The 20,529-nt window shown below is 38.7% G+C and overlaps 1 protein-coding gene across 1 annotated transcript in view; it reads left to right on the top strand.

The window, feature by feature from the left end:
* The window catches only part of MSH3 (mutS homolog 3), a 208,352-nt gene that overhangs the window by 88,732 nt on the left and 99,091 nt on the right, over positions 1-20,529 (top strand). The window contains 1 exon segment of the mRNA XM_072606261.1: positions 17,686-17,818. Within this exon segment, the coding sequence (XP_072462362.1) occupies positions 17,686-17,818 (133 nt within the window).

Here is a 20,529-nt window from a genome sequence, read left to right as displayed (position 1 = left end):
AGTGTTGTTTCACATACCTTTGTGTTATTAAAGCAAATTTGTATGGAGTTCAGTTGGCTATTAATTTGGTATTCCTTTGCAGAAGCATGTTTCCCCAGGGTTGCTACCTTCCAAGTGTGATAAAAAATATGATGTATATTTTATATATTCTACTTTTATCATAAATCATAGACCTACTTAAAATGCTGTGTGATCCCAAAGTCTTCCTTAATGGAGTTTTAAGATTTAAGTTTCACCTGCACTAAGACTTTTGGGACACCTATTCAGATTAGCCCAAACTTATTTTATCTACAGTGTTCCCTTTCTTAGACTATTATTACCCCATGTGCTCTGTTTAGCTATTAAATTTGTTTCCTTCATTTCTTTATGGTGCTAATATTTGTTTTCCTTGCTCATTAAAATTCTCTGGACAGTCTTAAAGTTATGATTGATTGGTTCTTGGAGCAAGTATCTAACAAATCATTTCTGTAATGGATGATAGCACTCTGGTAGAGAAAAATGTTGAGGCATCTTTGTGTTTGTAAATGTCTAGAGAACAGTGACAAAATTAGTCAGTGACTGAGATTTATTTATTGGGGTGTGTGTGTTTAAGATAGTACAAAAAAAAATTAAGAAATAGCATACTGGAGTCTGTCCCAGAGTTGTGCTTTTGGGAGTGGAAACCAAAGGATCTTTTATGAGAGTGTATGATTATCTGTTACATGAGTCAAATATCCCATGATGTTTCCTCAGAGGACTGTCTGCTTTGACAGATCAAAAGGTGTTGAATATATCCTCCAGATCCTGTTTCAAAACTTTTCTTTACCTCTTTCAAGCTTTAAAAAGTACCCCATTAGTCTAGAATTTAGTCAACCAGTCCATTTTTTCTCATACCATTCATGATTTTGTAAAGTTCAGTTATACTTCTTCTTAGTTTTTGTTTTTCTGGAAGAGTCCTAAGTTTTTAGTCTGCCTTCATACAGAAACCCTTTCATCTTCTTGGTCATTGACTTTTAAAAACTTTTATCTTTATTGGAATTTGGCTGTACCAAGACAATAGCCCAAAACATTCCATATCTTCAGTGAGCTTACTTTCTAGGGGCTTGGGGGTTTTGTTGGTGTTTGACTACAATGAGATCTGAGCAGGGGGAGAATACTAACAAAGGTGATCAGGAAAGGCTTTGCATAAACACAAATGCCTTAAGGGATTCCAAGCATTTTGAAGAAGAGGTGAGTACATCCCAGGAATGATGGAGTACATAGTCTATGCAGAGGAATGGCAATGGAGTTGGAATACTGTTTGGGGAGTGCCTTAGTAGGCTAGACTAGAACATAGAAAAGGTGAAGATGAAGGACAGGAAATATGCAGAGAGGTATGTTGGACCCAAATTGTGGAGGGCTTTAGATTCCAGAATGAGTTCTCACTCTGTCCCAGAGGGAATAGTGGGGCATGTGGTTATTTTAAAGCTCTCTGGAGGTACATAGATAGGCTCATGATTTTAGAGCAGAAAAGAAGTCCAGAGACTATTTGATTCAACATTCTCATTTTATAGATGAGGAAATGGAGGCCCAGGGAAGGTTAAGTGACTGCAAGGTCACACAGGTAGTAAGCACCAAAGGAGGGATTTGAATCCAGGTCCCTTAACTACAAATCTACTGCTTTTTCCACTGTGGAACTTTTGGAGACTGAGTGAAGGGGAGACTAAGTAGTAGCCTGTTATAGTTCAGATGAGCCATGAAAGGGAAAGATCTTTGTGAGAGTCTTGTAGGTAGAAACAAATTTTTGGCAATTGGTGGGATGTGGAAGGGTATGTATGTGTGTGTAGTGGGAGGCAGGGGAGATGTTTAGTGATGGAGGAAAAGAAAGAATGGAAGGGAAAATCCAAGATTTTGGACCTGGTTGATGGCAAATATGTTGTACCTTCAACAGAAATAGGAAAATTTGGAAGAGGTGCATATTTAGGGGGGAAGGAGTTCATTTTGTTCATGTTTAGTCTGTGTAACTTGTTTGATGAAGCTCTTCGGTAGAAGTTTGTCCTAAGACTGTTGAATTTTTCAGGCACAGCTGCTCACAGGAGCTGTCTGTTTAAAAGTAAAGAGGAGCTATAACCTTTTGAGGCAGACCCATACTGACAAAATCATTGATCCTTGAAGTATTTGAAGTTTTTTCCCTTCTTATACTTTTAAATTTTATTAGCTATGTAGCTATCTCATGAACTTAATCCTGATGCTCCAGAGCAGTTGTCTCCAAATTTTTTTGATAGTGTACCTCATCAGAAATTCTTTTTCATATTGTGTATGTATTAGGGGGAGGGATAGTATGATTTTTTTCCCCTCAAAGGTAACTGAGCAGTCGCTTTATTGAGATTATTTTGTAATTTCCTCAGAGAGTCTATGCTTGTCATAGAAGTTGGGGAAAGTTAAGAACTTGTACAACTGTGGGAGGGGGATAGAGAGTGAAAGTATAGAATTATAATGGGAGAAAAGTAAGCATGATTCATGTCTTAGAAACCAGCCCCACTGTTGGCTGTCTTAGGAAGGGGAGATGCAACCCACCTTCCCACCCTTTGATTGAATGATCACGTACACTTTTGGGCTCAAGTTGTGATCCTCTTGGGCTCATATGACTACCAGGGTTCCCATGTTTTCCCTTTGGAGATCACTGCCCTACAGAATCTTTTGTTCCTCTTTGTAATCTGTGTCCTAAGATGGGGAAAACAAAGGTGTCCCATCAACTTGAACTCCTGGTGGAAATCTTGTGGAAGTATAGGTTAGTCAAATGAAGTCATATGATTATATTACATTAAAGGAGATAGATTAGATTTTTGTCTTCCCAGCTTAAAATGTGGCTAATTTAAAGAACTCTTTGGAGACAGAATTGAAGCATAGCTGAGTGCTTAAACTTAGATAGTCACATAGGATCTATGATACCATCAATCCAGATGGAGATCCATCTGTGCCTGCCTTGTGGGACTCTTGTTCATGTCCTCCTGTAAGTTAGCTAGAGGGAGGCCACTCAGTGCCCTGGGGAGATTCCTCGATTAATCTGAAAATGAACAAAATACCAGTGGAGCACATGGTTGGCAATTGATTATCCTTCAGTCTTGCCACATTTCCAGCTCATCTCCCTTTTCATTTGTACATTTCTTCAGTGATATCCTTTTCTCCATAGTTCCGCATTTGTTATATATTGCAGTCTATTAGTTAAACTTATCTCATTAGGAAAGATGCTGGGTTGCATTGTGATTTTCAGAAGCTGTTCAAGGTCACCTAGTGGAAAGCATTGCAGTATGTGAATTTGATAATTGTCAATTCTCCTAGATTCCATTATTTGAAAACTTCCCTTCCTTTTGGCAGAAGGAGATAAAGTGTATCCATCTGTTGAATGGAAACAAGTGTTTTGATTACCATCTAAATGCTTTGCACATTTTCTTAACATCTGATGTGATGTTGAGAAAAGCCTTTGCATTTTGCCAGTTACTAACATTACTAGGATTTCATGCCTCTCATATGCTTTCTGGGAAAATTATCCATCCCTCTTATCCTTGAAAGGGTTTGTAGACTACAATTATAATTCCTGTTGCTGGTTAATTGTTAAAAGGGCATAGATGGTATCTTTATATGAAAAAAAAAAGCTTGAATGATTTATAAGCAATGAAAAAGAAAAATTCATATGAAAAAGAAAATAAGGAAAGAGATTGGGGGGGACTGAAGAACCCAAGACTGAGAGCTGACAGGAAAAAAAGAGCCCTGCTGGGATGAAGGGAGAAGAAAAGGTGTAAAACAGAACAAAAAAGAAACTATTTCCTAAATAATTTATCACTTGGAGAAACAGGAATGTGGGGAAGGGAAGGAACATTTATATAACACCTACATGCTGGACACAGTATGCTTAAGCCCCTCGCAAATGTTACCTCATTTGATTCTCACAGCAGCCCTGCTAGGAATTGGTGCTGTTTTATGATCCCCATTTTTATAGTTGAGGAAACTGAGGCAAACAGGGTCACACAGCTAGTTAGTGTCTGGGGCTGGATCTAACTCAGGTCTTCCTGACTCCGTGCCCAGTTTTCTATCCACTACTTACTTACTTACCTCTGACCATAAAAGTATCAAGGATGAGGATGATGTGCTTCGGTGATCAATTGTCTGGAACCTTGTCAGATTCACTTCTTATGTTGGACTTAATATGTTATCTGTTCCTTTTGTCCTTTTCTTTCTTGGATCTTGCTTCTCAGAGCTGTTTGGAGAATTTCTAAGTGCTACTGGTATAAGGGTATGGGAGGAGTGCTGTCATATTTGGTATTGATTAACTGTATTGCACCATAATAAGTTGTGTGGTCAGTTCTTACCACAGGTACCTTCTTGAGGATCACAAGGACACAACCAACTGTGGGACAGAAAGAGTCTCAAGAATGAGAAAGCTGAGACTTTGGACTCATCAGTCAGTCATTTATTATCAGAAGAGATGTCAGGTATTTTGTATAGGTGCTAGAATAGACAGACAAAAAAGAAAGTCTTTGCCCCCAAAAGGCTTACAGTCTTGTCAGAGGAAACATATATGTACATATAAATAGACACAAAGTAAATAAAGGAAATTTTGGAGGGGGGAGGGTGAATAGAAGGAGGTACCAGCAGTTGGAGTATTAGGAAAGGCCTCAGGTGGCTTTAAGCTGAGTATTGAAGGAAGTTAGAGAATCCTGACTGGCAGAGTGCGTAACGGAGAGTGACTTCTAAAGAAACAGTGCAGTGCAGGGGAAAGGAGAAGGGTTTAGTCATCCGACACTGTATGGGTAGAATTCCTCTGCAGATGTACGCATCCCTAACAGTGTCTTCTTCAGGAGCATAACTATGCAGATAATTCCTTGGCAGAGCTAAAAAACAGCCAGTTCTGAATTTATTTGGCAGTTGGTGCTGTTTTAGGATCCCTGTTTTATAGTTGAGGAAGCTGAGGCAAATAGAGGTTAAGTGACTTGCCCAGGGTCACACAGTGACCCTGCGTACATGGCCTGTTTCATGATTGTTGATACGTAGCCACTTTTGTGGAATGTCTCTCTTTTAGCATTGTCACAGGTGTGGACGTTCCTAAGCTTTGAGGCTGCTTCCAAATACAAGTCTGTTTGAATTCAAAGATGGGAATCTTTGCTTTAAGTCATTGTTAGAGCCTTGATCAGAAAGGCTTCAGAGAAGGTGGATTTGGGGGACTAGTTGAATGAAGGCCGGTGAGAATTTGGAAAGGTCTTGTGTGGGCTTAAAAATATCGCGGGTATAGATGAAACCATGGAATAAGGCATGGAATGGGTTTGGGTGATAGAATCAACCCCAGTGAATTCTGGATTCATGAAGTTTAGCTGGTAGGTGATAGAAATGGTTGGAGTTACAGCTCTTCCCTAATAAGGTAAGTATAAAAGGAGTTCTTTGTCACAGTGAGTGCAAACCTGGAATTTCTGTATGTGTGATTTTACCTTTTAAATTAGGAAGAGAAGATTCTGTTTAAGAACAATAACAGTGTTAAAGCTAAGAATTTTATAGGCCTTTAAAGTTTGAAAAATGCTTTTATGGATGTTAGTTGCCAGTCAGTGAGTAAGCATTTAATTAACCTCTTAAAATGTTCCAGGCACCCACTGGTCATACAAATACAAGTAGAAAAATAGTCCCTCCCCTCAAGGACCTAACATTCTAAGAAATGAAGAACACACAGAAGGAAAGCTAACAAACAGTGGTGTGGGAGAAGAGAGACAAAGGATGGGGAGATTAGAGAAAGAAAAGATGCCTAGTATGGGCATGCAGCCTGGAGAGGAATGGCATGTGGCTGGCCTGGGCACCCACTTTACTTCTCTTTTTTCAATTTATTTATTTATTTTTAGTTTTCAATATTCATTTCCACAAGATTTTGAGTTTCAAATTTTCTCCCCATCTCTCCCCTTCCCCCTCCCCAAAACACTATGCATTCTGATTACCCCTTCCCACAATATACCTTCCCTTCTATCACACTCCTTCCTCCCCTTGTCCCCATCTTCTCTCTTTTCTTGTAGGGCAAGATAGATTTCTATACCCCATTACCTGTATTTCTTATTTCCCAGTTACATGCAAAAACAATTCTCAGCATTCATTCCTAAAGCTTTGAGTGCCAGCTTCTGTCCCTTCCTCCCTCACCACCCATTCCCACTGAGAAGGCAAGCATTTCAACATAGGCCATACATGTGTAGTCATGCAGAAGACTTCTATAATAGTCATGTCGTATAAGACTAACTATATTTTTCTCCATCCTATTCTGCCCCCCATTTATTCTATTCTCTTTTGACCTTGTCCCTCCCCAAGAATGTTTACTTCTAATTACCCCCTCCTCTAATTACCCCCCTCCTCCCATTTGCCCTCCCTTCTATCATCTCCCCACCCCCCACTTATCCCCTTCTCCCCTACTTTCCTGTAGTGTAAGATAGATTTTCATACCAAATTGAGTGTGCATGTTATCTGGGCACCCACTTTAAAAAGGGGTTTTGGGAGGAGCCATCCAATCAGAGGGAGAAGGTACTTCCAGTATGTGAATTCCAGATTGTAGTGAGGCTTCCCTGGAAGTCCTGGAGCCTGGTGGCAGAGAGAGGAATGTGATCTCCTGTGATTCTCACAGCGGCCTTGGAAAGGGGGCACTGTCATTATCCTCATTTTTCAGATGAGGACACTGAAGGTGAAAGGCTCTCTAGTCACATGGCTAGTACGTGTTTGGGTGGGATCCAAACTCCTTCTGATCCCAAAGCCTTTGCTTTGTTTGATATCCACTTAAACAACAGAGGAGATTATGTTTTATTGGAAAGGTAATAGGAAGCCACTTGGGAGAGGAATATGATCAAATGTGAACTTAAAGAAAATCTCTTAAGCAGTAGCTTAATAAATAGACTGGAATGGGGAAGTTTGAGGCAGGAAATCCAATTACTTATACTCTATGTGTGTGTGTATGTGTGTGTGTGTGTGTGTGTGTGTAATAAAAATATATTAAATATTTCCCAAGTTCTTTGAGGATCTATTTTTTTTTGTAAATACTCAAGGCCTTCCTTATAATTTAATGACATTGGAAAGTAAATATCAAAATTAAAAAAAAAAGGAAAAATTACCCAATACAAAGAGCTTCCTAAATCATTTTAGTCCTTGTTGCTTTTTTGAGTAGAAAAATGTTTACCTGTCCTGGAACAAGTTGTTGTTCAGTTGTTTTCAGTTGTGTCTGACCCTTTGTGACCTTATTTGGGGTTTCCTTGCCAAAGACACTGGAGCAGTTTGCCATTTCCTTTTCCAGCTCATTTGACAGACAGGGAAACTGAGGCAAATAGAGTGAAGTGACTTGCCCAAGGTCACAGAACTAGGAAGTATCTGAAGCTAGATTTGAACTCAAAAAGATGAGTCTTCCTGACTCCAGGCCTGATGCTCTATCCACTGCACCACCTAGCTGCCTACTAGAATAAATAGTTCTTGTTAAATATTTCATGGTATTATTATCATAGGAAATTAGGAAAACATACGATGGTGACAGTAGTGATATGATGGGAAATAAGAATTGCCTATGTTTTACAAATCTATATTCAGGTATTGCTTTAGTTCATTGGTTTTTAGCCTTTCTATCTTTATGATTATCAGTTACTCCTTCCTAATGTTTGTTCATCTTAGATTCTTGATGAACAACTTTTATGTGGTAAAAAACTGTTATAAATAATAAATCAGTCCATAGTCAAAAAACATTTATTAGACACTTACTATTAGGCCCAGTGCTAGGCACTTGGACACCAAGAAAACTTTTTTACGTTTCTTATTCTCAAGGAGTCTACAATCTTGGAAGAGAAAACCATACATGTGTAACACATGTGTGTGTGTGTGTATATGCAGAATGAATATGACAAAGACAGGGCAAGTCTAGGGAGAGAGAGCACTAGCTTTAGGAGTATCAGGAAAGGTTTTATGTGGAAGCTAGTGCTTGAGCTAAATACTAAAGGTAGAGAATCCTGTGACATCTAGGTGAGGAGGGAGGCCTTCCAGTCATGGAGGACAGTCAACATAAAGGCACGGATGAAGGCCGTGTGGGAGCAGCAGCCAGAAGCCAGTTTGACTGGTTTATAGATTGAAAGAGTAATAACAAAATAATGATAGTAACATTTATTTGGCGCTTCATGGTTTGCAGAGTGCTTCCGGGGATGTATGGTGCTCTTACTATCCCCATTTTACAATCATGCTGAACTACTTTTCTTTTCTGTACTTATCCTGCCTTCTCATAGTCACAGAAACTCAGAGTTGTAAAGCATATCAGTTCATCTGACCCAACAGAAATCCCCTCTATAGTTTCCAGACAAGTGGTCATCAAGCCTCTGTATGTGAATGCCTCCTAAGGCATTCGGATTCCACTGTTGTGTAGCTTTAATTGTGAGGAAGTTATTCCCTGTTTTTGAGCCAGATTTGGTGCTCTGCAACTTTCCAGATCAGTCTCTCTCTTCTTGCAATTTCCTGGATTTAGAATGTATTCCCCAGTCCTTCCCTCCCCCGCTTCCCATCTTCAGCTCTTAAAGCCTAACTTTTCCATAATGCCTTTCTCAAATATTTCCCTTTTCCCTTCACCCTCATACTGAAAGTGCTCTTACATTTCTCATGATATTTTGCCCCAGATGTATCAAACATTATCATATGTGGTTAGTTCTGTAAATGTCCCTCTTCCGTCCATTTGCCCATTAGAATGTAAACTCTTTGAAAGACTCTTATGTCATATCAGTCTTTATGCCTGCAGCACTCTGTCCATTAGGTTATGCTGAGTCCTTAGCTCTTTGCTGCAAATTGACTTAAAGGTAGAAAAATCCAGCAATTTGAATCTTAACTTTTTAGGCCTTAGTGCTAATGCACTTCCACATATACATATTTTTTGTTTGAGGTATAGCTTTTTATAACAAAGCTGTTGCACTGGAATTGTAGAAGTTTTGCAAAATCAGTACAGAAAAACAGTCATGAATAACAGAGCAGACATGGTTACCAGTAAGAGAACTGGCTACACATCTTGGTGTGAAAAAGGCTGTGTGTGGGATCTTTGAAATCTGGTCATGCACACAGAGGATTAGTCACAGTAGCAACATTGTCTCCAAAGTTAAGGACACTCCTGTTTAGTCAGTCAGCTTGTCTTGAATGATCCAGGATAATCATCATCACATCTGAAACCTCCACTCACTTGTTTCCTGTTTTTTGGAATGATAATGACAAGTGCCTACCTTTCATGCCCTGAGAATTTGTGATGCTTTCAGAACATTCTCAAGTACCTCACTTTACACTCAGCTGTAATGTCTTTATTGTCATCCTCTGTTCCTAAATGCCAGTGCAGTTTCCTGTTTAGATGGAAGTGAGGATCAGCCTCTCCCACATTATTATGCCAAAAGACTACTTCTCTTTGTCTCCCTGTCTATTGTGCTATTTTCTCAATATAGTGATTGTTATAACCTTGTCTTAAGACATGGCTGTGGGACACAGAACTGTTCATAAGCTATTTTTCTTTTTCTCCATGGTTTCCTTTGGTGCTTACATAATGCATCTAGTTGTGTGGATGACCTTGTCTTAAGACTAAGTGGTTTACTATCTAGTTCTACCTTGACTCTGGATAGGGTTGCCAAGTTACTTCCTTTATATTTTCCCAAAGTCCAAACCTACTCAACACAGTGTGGCATTTAAAAAGTTTGAGAGACATAGTTTCTGGGTAATTTAATCATTTTATTAATAAAGTCAGCATGTTTATTAATAAAAGGATGGTCATTTGACTGTCTCTCTCTTAAACCAAAGATCCCTCATGGTGGTGGGCTTATAATTTATGTCTTGGAAGAGTAGGTGTTCCTGAGGCAATCAACCCTGATTGTTTAGCAATTAATGATAAAATGAGTATTACAATGAGAGGCTGGGTTATATTACAATGAGGGTCTTGGAGTACTAACTTGGATCACCCAACTGTTGGTCAAAGAAACCTATTAGTTTCTATATTACCTGTTTGACACAAGGGAGGATCCACATTTTCCCAGTCCTATCTGATCAAACACAGTGAGCAGGAAAGTATCATTACCTAAAACTTGGAATTTCTTTTACTGTCTGATTAGCTATTGGCCTGGGTAAATCTTTGAGAGAAATTTCCTACACTGGTTAATTTCTGTATGAGGAAGGTAGAAAAGGGGAAAAACCCTCTGTTGTGGTTGAATAATTAGTTATTAATACAGGAGAGAAATAATCATTTCTCACAAGTTTTATTTTTTCAAAGCTTATCCCTAGAAATAAGTTATTTTTTTAAACCTATTTCCAAGAATTTTCTCTACTAAATTCAATAAAATCATTGAGCATTATCCCTTTCCAGAGAGTCTTTATGCTTTTTGAAAGGGTAAGTTTCCTAAGGAAATATATTTTGCATGGTTGCAAATGTATAACCTATATCAAATTACTTACCATCTCAGGGAGGGCGGAGGAGAAGGAGGAAGGGAGAGAATTTGGAGCTCAAAATTTTTAAAAACGAATGTTAAAAATAGCTTTTACGTGTAATTTGGAAAAACTAAAATATTCTTTTTTTTAAAGTGCAGTTTTCTTTCTGGGGTTTATTTTGGCTTAGAAAAGTACAAGAAGGCTTTTCCTCCCCTATCCTGATACCTACCATATTTAGCTTCAACTTGATTTATTTCAAATATTATCAATTCTCAGCTGTTCAGGAGTAGATGATTATCATAATGAGTCACAGGATTTGACACACAGAACAGTGTTGTTACGCTGCCTTTAACAAATCTTCCAGCAGCCACATCATTGCAGAGGTGAAAAGCTGGGAGCGCAGGCATGGGAGATGCTTTCTTTGGGCAGTTTCTTTGTGTTACATGAAAAAAGAAAAGATTTAGGATCAGATAGTGGCACCATTGAACACTGCTAGTTAAATAAGAAAATCTGTCCTGTAGGCCCTAGAAAACTTGCCATCTGATGAAACTGCTATAATGACAGATGTATATGTGTGCGCGTACACACACACACATATATACATTTACATATATGTGCGTGTGTATATACATACATATACATACATACACACATATACATACATACATACATACATATATGTATATATATAAAATCTGTTGGTCAACAAGCATTTGTTAAGTGTCTATTGTATGCCAGTCTTTGTGCTAGATTCTGGGGATAGAAGGACAAAGAATGAAATAACCTGGTTCTCAAGGAGCTTACATTCTAAAGGGAAGACAAGAAGTATGTCTATAGCTCCTTTCTTGAAAACCTCTCATATATATGTACATATGCACATATGCATATATGTGTGTGACAAAAAAGTATAAAGTTGTGTGGAGAGCACCAGCAGTTGGGATCAGGAAAAACTTCATGTAGAGGGCAGTCTTGAGCTGTGTCCTGAAAGAAGTGAAGGATTCTTTGTGTGGCAGACAGCCTCACTGCTAAGGTATGAAGACATGAAGGTGGAATGTACTTTTGGTAGAACATAGAGAAGGCCAGACTGTCCACATTGCAGAATGAAGAAAGGTAACTAATACCTAATGAATCCAGAAATATCATTTGGGGTCAGACTATAAAAGGCTTTTCAAAGATTATATATTTTATCTTAGAGGAAATTGACAGCTACTGGAGTTGATTATAAAGTCAATATATTTCAAGAAGGCCTTTAGATTGTGAAGCATAAAGATTCAAACTCAGTGAAAGGAAACATATTTGTGTGGGAATAAAATGCATACTATGTAGTGATTCATAAATTAGGGATTATGAAGAAAGGTAGTAATAATAGCTAATATGTATACAGTGTTTTAAAAGCTACAAAATACTTTACAAATATTGTCTTATTTTATCCTTACAACAGCCTTGGAAAGTAGATACTGTTATCATTCCCATTTTACAGATGAGGAAACCAAGGTAGACAAAGTGACTTGCTCAGGGTCACTCAGCTGGTAGATTTCTGGGGCTGGATTTTAATTCAGGTCTTCCTGACTCCAAGTTCATCTAGCTTTCTAGCTATCAAATTGTTCTTGTGTTTGTTTTCTTTAGTAACTTGCTTTTTAGGAATATCTGCTTCATTCACTAATATTTGTTTAGGTCTTTTAATAAGAGAATTATATTTTTGGTTTAAAAAAATCATAATTGAGTGAGAAGGTATTGTCTATGTGAGGTCTGGCTATTTTGACCATAGGGTCAAGACAGTGACCTTCATGGTAACAGATCCAAACTGTGGGGTAACCACTACTATGAGAAAATTAATAGTTTTAAAACTGCAGACTTGGTAAGTTTGTGCCCACTTTTGCAACCCTGTAGCTCTCCTATTCTTTGTGGGAAAAGAGACCACCCATGCTGAGGCTGTGAGAACCTTCTCTTTCTATCTTTGGTAGATTCTAAATAGTAACTGTTTCTCTTTTACCCAGGAACCCTGAGGGTCTTTCCCTCTCAGTTTAATTTTTTTTTAAAGGGGCCATCCCTTGAGTAGCTACTTAAAGAAGCCTATTCATTGAATGGGTGTATCTCATTCAAAGTGAGAATGTGGTAAGACCTTATCCTGAAAGAGCCAGGGTCTCCCATTGCCTCCTGGGCCATCTCCAGTCATCCTGATGAATATCAGGCCACTGAACCCAGATGGCTCAGGAAAAGAAAGTGAGGCTGTTGACCTTGCACAGCCATCCCTCACTTAAATCAAAGCCAATTGCAAGTCATGTCATCATCCTGATGTCATGGTCCTCTTTGAGAATGAAGGACAAACACGGCAACAACAAATTGTATGATCAGGGTGCAAGGGGCCTCAGTCATGACTCAGGGTATCTTGTCAAATGTGTTCCCTGGAGAGCTGAGCTTTGTTGTGGGCCCTTGCTAGTCTGTTTCTTTGGGGGACTCATGAATCTTACAGAGGGATAGTCTTTTGTTAGCAAACACTGCTAGCAGTGATGGGGCTCATCGTAATCTGATCACTCTTAACTCCTTGACTTGAGCGTAGATGGGAACAGGATAGGGGACCCAGCAAATTGCAACAGAAAATCTCTAGAATGCTGATTTTACAGGCTCACATTTATAAAAGTGATATAAATTTCATAGGAACAAAAAATAAATATTGGTCTCTGGCTAGTTCAGAATATTATTAGGCTGTCAAAGTTCTGTTTGTGCCACGCAACCTTATGAAGGATGTTGTGTTGGTGGTTTTGTCCCCCTCGCAGGATTATATTCTTCATCCTCTCCCTTTCTTCCGAGGGAAGAAGCCTTGTTAGCCAGTATTAACTTTTAAGACCTAGTTGTTGTTGTTGTTTATAATTATCCCTTCTACATTACTGGGGCTGGGGGGTGGGGCAGGTTAGGGGCGTGGCATCCTTACAATCTGGAAAATCCATGTAAACTTTTTTGGCCTTCCCTCCATACCAAAAAAGAAATCTTCTGGCTTCCTTCTTTTTTCTTGATATTATACAATGCTGTGCATATATTTTATGCATTTCTGAGTTTCCAAACTTTTTCTATATCATCTGCTGGCCTTTGCATGTGTCATCTGTGTGCATATCTTCTGCAGAACTCCCCCCAAATTCCCATTTAGTTTCTTCAGCCGACCAGCAATATGTTGAAACCATCATGGGGAAAGTTGTGATGTGGAAGAGATAACTGTAGTTGTTTCAGTCATGTCTGATTCTTTGTGACCCCATTTGGAGTTTTCTTTCTTTTTCTTTTTTGTTTTTTGTTCGTTTTTTTATTTCTTGTTTTCTTGGCAAAGATACTGGAGTGGTTTGCCATTTCCTTCTGCAACTCATTTTATATTGGAGGAAACAGGCCCAAGGTCACACAACTTTTAAATATCTGAGACCAAATTTGAACTCAGGTCTTCTTGACTCCAAGCCCAGTGTTCTATGCCCAGCTGAGACCTAGAACTGCTCCTAATTCAGCTTTCCCTTTAGAACATGAAGGGGTTGAACTGGATGATCTCTAACTTAGTTGTCCAGCTTTTAGACATGACTCTCAGCTTTTAGAATTTTGATCCTCTAGATTTTACATAATATAATGAGCTATACTTATGGCAAAGAATTTGATCACCCAGTGGCCAACTTTTTGGTGACAAGCTTTCACATACTTAGCTGGACTTCTTCATCATCTTCATCAGCACATACAGTCTGTTCACTGGACTTGCCTTCCTCCGTATCCTCTTTTCAGCATTGAATTGTTGACATTCTGATTTCAGGCTTTTTTAGGCCAATTGAACATCAGTCCTTCTGAGGAAATCTATCTCTAAGTTCACCTATTCTTGATTTAATATATCCCATCTCCCACCTCCATACTTTTGCCCAGATTGTCTGTCTCTTCATTAGAATGTTCTTCCTTCTCATCTCCACTGCATGGAACCCTCTCCCGTCATGGCTTTTCTCGGATGCCACTTCTGTAGATTGCTGCTCTCCCCTTTGTTGTTAGTTCTCTGCCCCTTCTTCCAAATTTCTTTATATTTACTTTTTAATATCTTGTCCCTCTTGGTTTGCTGACTTCTTGAGAGTATGAATTATTTTGTTTTTGCCTTTGTTGTGCCCATGATCTAGCATAATAGTGCCTTACTTTGCTTTCAGCAAATTTAGTAAATTGAATTGAATTGGGTTTACAAGAATCATAGAATGTCAAAACTGTAAGGGAATTTGGAGATTATCTAGTTCAGCCTCCAAACTACATATGAAGAAACTGAGCTCCAAAGATGAACTAACTTGCCCAGAATTAGTTATTCATTCAGCAGGCATTTATTAATTTTCATATTCCCTATTTTTGAGGAACTTCAATTCTAAAGAGGGAGGGAAGATATGCACAAAAACAGTCCTGAGGCAAGGGCAGGTAAGATAAGTGTGACTGACTCCTCTGCCCATTCCACTCTAGAGGCTTATCTCTTCATCCTTGTGGGAAGTGACTTTCCCCTTAGTGCTGTAGTCCAGGCAAACTGTCCTTCTCTCTCCTTTTAACATACAGTTTAACACACACTCCATCTCCCATCTCCAGCACTGGCTGCCTCCCTCCATTACTCTGCTTATCTTAGAGCCCTTCTTTTCCTCAAAGGTGCAGTTCAGACGCCATCTTCTTTCCTTTCTTGTAGCCTTTCCTGGTTTCCCAAACTTCTAGAGTCCTTCTTTCCAAACCTTTGTATTAAATTGCTTTGTTTGCGTTTTTTTATTTATGAACTTTATATTTTTGCTAAGTACATATGTGTGTATATATATCTGTATCTTCCCCATGAGAGTATAAGCTTCTTACTAGTAGGATTTTTTCCTAGCATAGTGTGTTACACATAGTAGCAGCTGGCTTCTTGATTGAAGGAGAGGACTGTTGAGAAAGTTGAGGAAGGCATGTTTACTTTCAGCCGGTGTTGGGAGGTTGTTGAAGAGATTAAGCAGAGGTGTTCTGAAGCTCGAATGAGATGATGAATCTAAAGCATTTTACAAACTTGAAGTGCTCTACGAATGCCTCCAGTCTGGTTATAGCTTCATTCCCTCTGTCTTCTCCTGCAGTTCTGCTAAACTTCAGCAACATTTATAGAGCAGTACGTGAACGAGCTGGTAGATGTTTGATAGCTAGGCTTTGTACACCCACTTGAAGCTTAATCTGCATCATTAACACTTTCTTAAGTCTATTCAGCCAACAGAACAGTCAGTCAAGCCCTGATTTTTAGTGATTCTGGGGTGCAAATGCTCATCCTGAAAATTAACCAGAAGCAAAGGAGGCTTTCTGGAGGAGAATAGTACTTGAGTTTGAGGGATTAAGAAAGGGAGAGACTTCAGCAGGTGGAAAATGGTGGATAATCCATTCCAAGCCCAAGGTATTGTGTGAAAGGTATGGCAGTAGGAGAGTTCGAAGCAAAAATGGGGCTAGAGAGGCAGCCAGTTTGGTTGGAAAATAGAATATGTGAAAAGGAGTAGTATGAGATAAGGCCAAACTGGTAGGTTGGAGGTCACATAGTGAGCTGAAGACTTCTTTGAGAGTGTCTTAGGATTCAGTTGCTTACATTTCTTGCATAAATTAGAAAAGCTCCCAAAGTCAGCATGTAGCCCTGTTGTGGGAGCCTAGCCAGAAATATACACAGGGGATACTCCATTGTTCTTCATCCTTCCTTTTTGAAGAGGACCAGTGATATTATGGCTGATATCTTGCTTGTAATTTGGGTGTAAAGGCAGAATTGTGAGAAGTCACCAACCTCACTCTCTCTTCCTGAGCCATTGAAATCTAGTGGTAGGACAGAAGTCAAGATGACCAGCAGTATGACTGTGGCATTTCTGATGTCTGACCAAGCTCTTAAGTGCTCCACAGCACCTTTGTCAGCCGTCTTCATGACTGTTGGAACAAATTGTTCTTGTGCCCATCCCACGAGGGAAAGTCTTCATGTGCTTGGGAGTAGACACCTCCCTAAGTCACCAACAAGTTTGAGGACCATTGGTTACTCTAAACCTGGTTTAGCCCATCAACCGAGATTGTTTATCAGGGTGTGGCTGCTGCATATGCTTCTTAGAGCTGTACAGGTACTCCATAAATATTTGTCATGTGTTTGTCCTTCAGAAGAAGACCATGCCATCAGAGAAATTGATGACATGACTTGCACTTGACTTTGTTTTGAGTGAGGGAGGGCTGCTCAGGTCACCAGCCTCACTTCTCCTCCAGAGTCATCTGAATCCAGTGACCATTCATCAGGATGACTGGAGATGACCCAAGATGAGGCAATTCAGGTTAAGTGACTTGTCAAGTGTCTGAGGTGAGATTTGAGCTCAGGTCCTCCTGATGCCTGCACTGGTGCTCTATCCACTCCACCATAAATATACAAGGAAGACAAAGTGATGGGAACAACATGGCAGTTAGTTCATTAGAAGGAATCCTGACCCCCAAGGAGTTAGGAGTACTGGGTTCCAGTCCCAGGTATGCCACTACAAGCTGTATGACTTTGAGTAAATCACTTACTTTTCAAAGACTTTAATTTTTTTCCCCCTCTATTGGCAGCCAAATGGTGCATTAGATGGAGCACTAGACCTGAAGTCAGGAAACCCTGATTTAGATACATTCTAGCTATGTGACCCTGGGCAAGTGATTTAATTGCTGTTTGCCTCAGTTTCCTCAACTGAAAAATGGGAATAATAGCACCTACCTTGAAGAATTGTTGTGAGGATCCAGTGAGATAATCTTTGTAAAGTAGGCACTTAAGAAATGCTCCTCCCCTCCCCTCTCCTCACCCTCACCTTCCTTCTTTCTTTCCTTCCTTCTATCCATTGAATAATTTGGGTTATTTTATAGCTAAAGTCTCTTCAAGCTTTAAAATTCTTTTATTTTTGTAAGGTTTAGTCAAGCAATCTATTCACCAAAAAATGAATCAAATTAATTGTTTGATGGTTTCATGGTTATTGTCCAGTCATTTCACTCAGGATAATCACTCCTGTATCCTCATGCAGATATACTTGTGGATTTTCCATGTTCTTTGATTAAATGGTAATTAAAGAGCAGAGGGATAAGTATCTTTGTCCTTAGCAAAGCAAATGCCCTGTGGGGGTCTCTCTTACTTCACTGTAAGGCTGATTTTATATGTCTTCCTTTTTTTTTTTTAAAGGTGTCTAACATGCTGTGGAATTTCTAAAATTCTCAACTGTATAATATTGGAAAGAATATGTATCCTGAAGGAGCAGGGCTCCTAAGTTTCAGGAGGTTTTTTAGATAACTGCAATCATTCTTCTCTAACAGGGAAATAAATGCCCGACTTGATGCAGTATCAGAGATTCTCTTCTCCGAGTCCAGTGTGTTTGGTCACATACAAAATCATCTGTGCAAATTGCCTGATCTAGAGAGAGGACTCTGTAGCATTTATCACAAAAAGGTAAGTTGGTGAAAACAGAGAAATCTCAGGGATGATGGATGATATTGTCTTTGTTCTTTGAAATCTTTAGTTTCACACACACAACCTTGCACATAGCAAAAGAAAATGTTTGACTTCTCCAAAACTTAAATCATATAAATTAATGTATTGCATTTTTCTGTTGTAAGAAATATAAAGTTGGCATACTCCAGTTGATCCATGTAAGAACATGTAATGGTTATTTAATTTACTCACCTTCTGTCCTCAAACTATGGCCCACTAGAAAGCTGGGTGGGATTATTTATTTAAATTAGTCTTATCTCTTAAGGCTTTGACCTTGTAGGAGTTCTACTTCAACATAAGCAGGTATGTAAATGCCAACATTGAAATAATGATTTTAACATTGCATTCAATATAGTTTCATTTATTTTTCCAGAAAAATGTATAGTATATACTTTCTATTTTACTTTGCCTTAACAAAATTCCTTGGGACTACAGTAAAACATAAAGGAAAAAGCAGTTTAATAATATATATGCAGACAATTCTCTTTAACTTCTTGTTTTAATCTGGGATTTGCTAAAACAGAAAATCCATGATGAGATACCAGCAAACAAATTTGATGTAATTATACCTTCATAGATGCATTTTGACCTGGAAGCTTTTTACAAATTCAGGGACAAGCAGAATCAAATTAATTTTCTGAGTTAATTTGAGAACTATGTTTATCCCTGATTTTAAGTTTTGTTTTTTAAAAAAGATTTTTCCAGAGAAATTTGTAATTTGTTTTGCTGTTTTAATGCTTATGTAAAGTATGTATGTATGTAAAGTATGTAAAAAAATGCTTACGCCAAAAAAAAAAATACCCCAAGATTTATTTGATTCATGTTGAAAAGTGAAGGGAAGAAAAAATTCAGAGACAGGTCAGATTTGGAAAATATAAACATTTTATACCATTTGTACAGTGATCTCTGAGGTTCCTTCTAGCTTTAAATCTATGTTCTTGTGTACTTATCTATGCTTATTTTTGGTAAATTTGTTAGCTGACTTTTGGAACACATCATTAAACACGTCTGTTCTTTAACATCAGCATACCCCAAATAAGCTTCTCCTTTGTTCACCAATTGGTGAGTGATGCTTTGGGTACAAACTGTGCCAGTGGTCTGAAATTTATAAAACTGTAAGGAATTCTGAAGTGCTTTATTTGGATGTTGTGAAAATGGTTAGGCTAGGCCATATGGCTGTGCAGAAAATGCTGGGCAGCAAACACAAATAGGTACTTTTGGGGATGATAATAATAGTGCATACCAAGTGGCACAAGGCTGGAGTTTTAAAAATAATTGTCTTTCAGTAGCCAGAAATGTAGATTCAAATCTTGGGGAACAGCCTTAGTCACAAAGGCCAGGGAGACTTGGTTGAAAAATTAAGTCTTTTAATAAAAATGATGTGTTTTTATAAATCCTTTTAAAATGGAGATTCTCAGTCTTTTTGTGAGGTGAACTCCTTTGGTAGTCTGGCGAAGCCTGTGGACCCCTTCTCAAAATATATTCTAAAATGTACAAAATAAAAATACATAGGCCTAAATAGGATACCAATTATATTGACATAGAGATATTGCAAATTTTTTTAAGTTCATAGACCCCAGGTTAATAATCCCTGTTTTAGTGTACCTTTTCATAGCACTTTTAAAGTTTTCAAAGTCCTTTATGTGTGTGATCTCATTTGATCCTCACAATAAATCTGTAAGGTAGGGACTGTTATTATCAGTCCATTTTACAGATGGGTAAACTGAGGCATGAGGCTAAGTGACTTACCTAAGGACCATACAAAACTAATATTTATAGTCAAAATTTGAACTCTGGTTTTCCTGACTCCCAAGTCTTGTACTCTTACCCACTGAGCCATCCACCTGCCTCCATAGACATGTACTATATATGAGGAAAGGGCAGGGTGATGCTGAAGGAAATTCTGCTGTCAGCCCTCCAACATCTCAGCTTTTGAGACTTCTCCATCAGAAATGTTCACCAGTTTCACAGGCAGAGGTGTATTGATAAAGTCTAGCCTCATCTAGTCAATCAACAAGCATTTATTAAATGTCTGCTATGTCCTGGGTACTCTGCTAAGCACTGGTGATACAAGACCAAAAAAGAAACGATAGCTGGACTCAAGGCTTTCTATTGAGGGGACAACTAGTACAGACATAAGAATATACAGATTTTGCCTAGACTGTAGAGTGTGTGCAGGGGAATAATGCATTTTAAGGCTGGAAAAAAAGCGTGGAGCCAGTTTGTGAAGGGCTTTAAATGTCAAACAGAGGAGTTTTATTTTGTATTTCTATAAATCTTGTATCAGTAGATACCCAGATACTCAAGTGGATCTGTTTCAGTTTGGAAGTTCCTTCCAACAAGTAGATAACCGTCCATCCGCGCTTCCCAGTTCTGTCTCTGGTTCGTGTGCTCTCATAGATTTGCCACAGGCAGTCCACCCAGGAGGCCTTTTTTACTTTCTCCTGCCATAGGGCCCTCTAGTAGTCTTTCTGTCATCTTTTATCCTCATCTTTTGACCAGCCTATCTTTTCTATACTATCATATAATTCATTTTTTTACTTGTATAAAATATTTCAGTCACATGTTCTAAAAACATATCTCAATATGCATCTGTGTGTATGTATCACAGTTGAGCTCTCAGACACACCCTTTCTTGAGGTAGTTATCCTATTTACTTTCTTCTTTTA

The sequence above is a fragment of the Notamacropus eugenii genome, chromosome 4 (genome assembly GCF_028372415.1).
Source record: "Notamacropus eugenii isolate mMacEug1 chromosome 4, mMacEug1.pri_v2, whole genome shotgun sequence".
NCBI lineage: Eukaryota > Metazoa > Chordata > Mammalia > Diprotodontia > Macropodidae > Notamacropus > Notamacropus eugenii.
The sequence above is the reverse complement of the archived record's forward strand: the minus strand, read 5'-3'. Positions and strand labels throughout refer to the sequence as shown.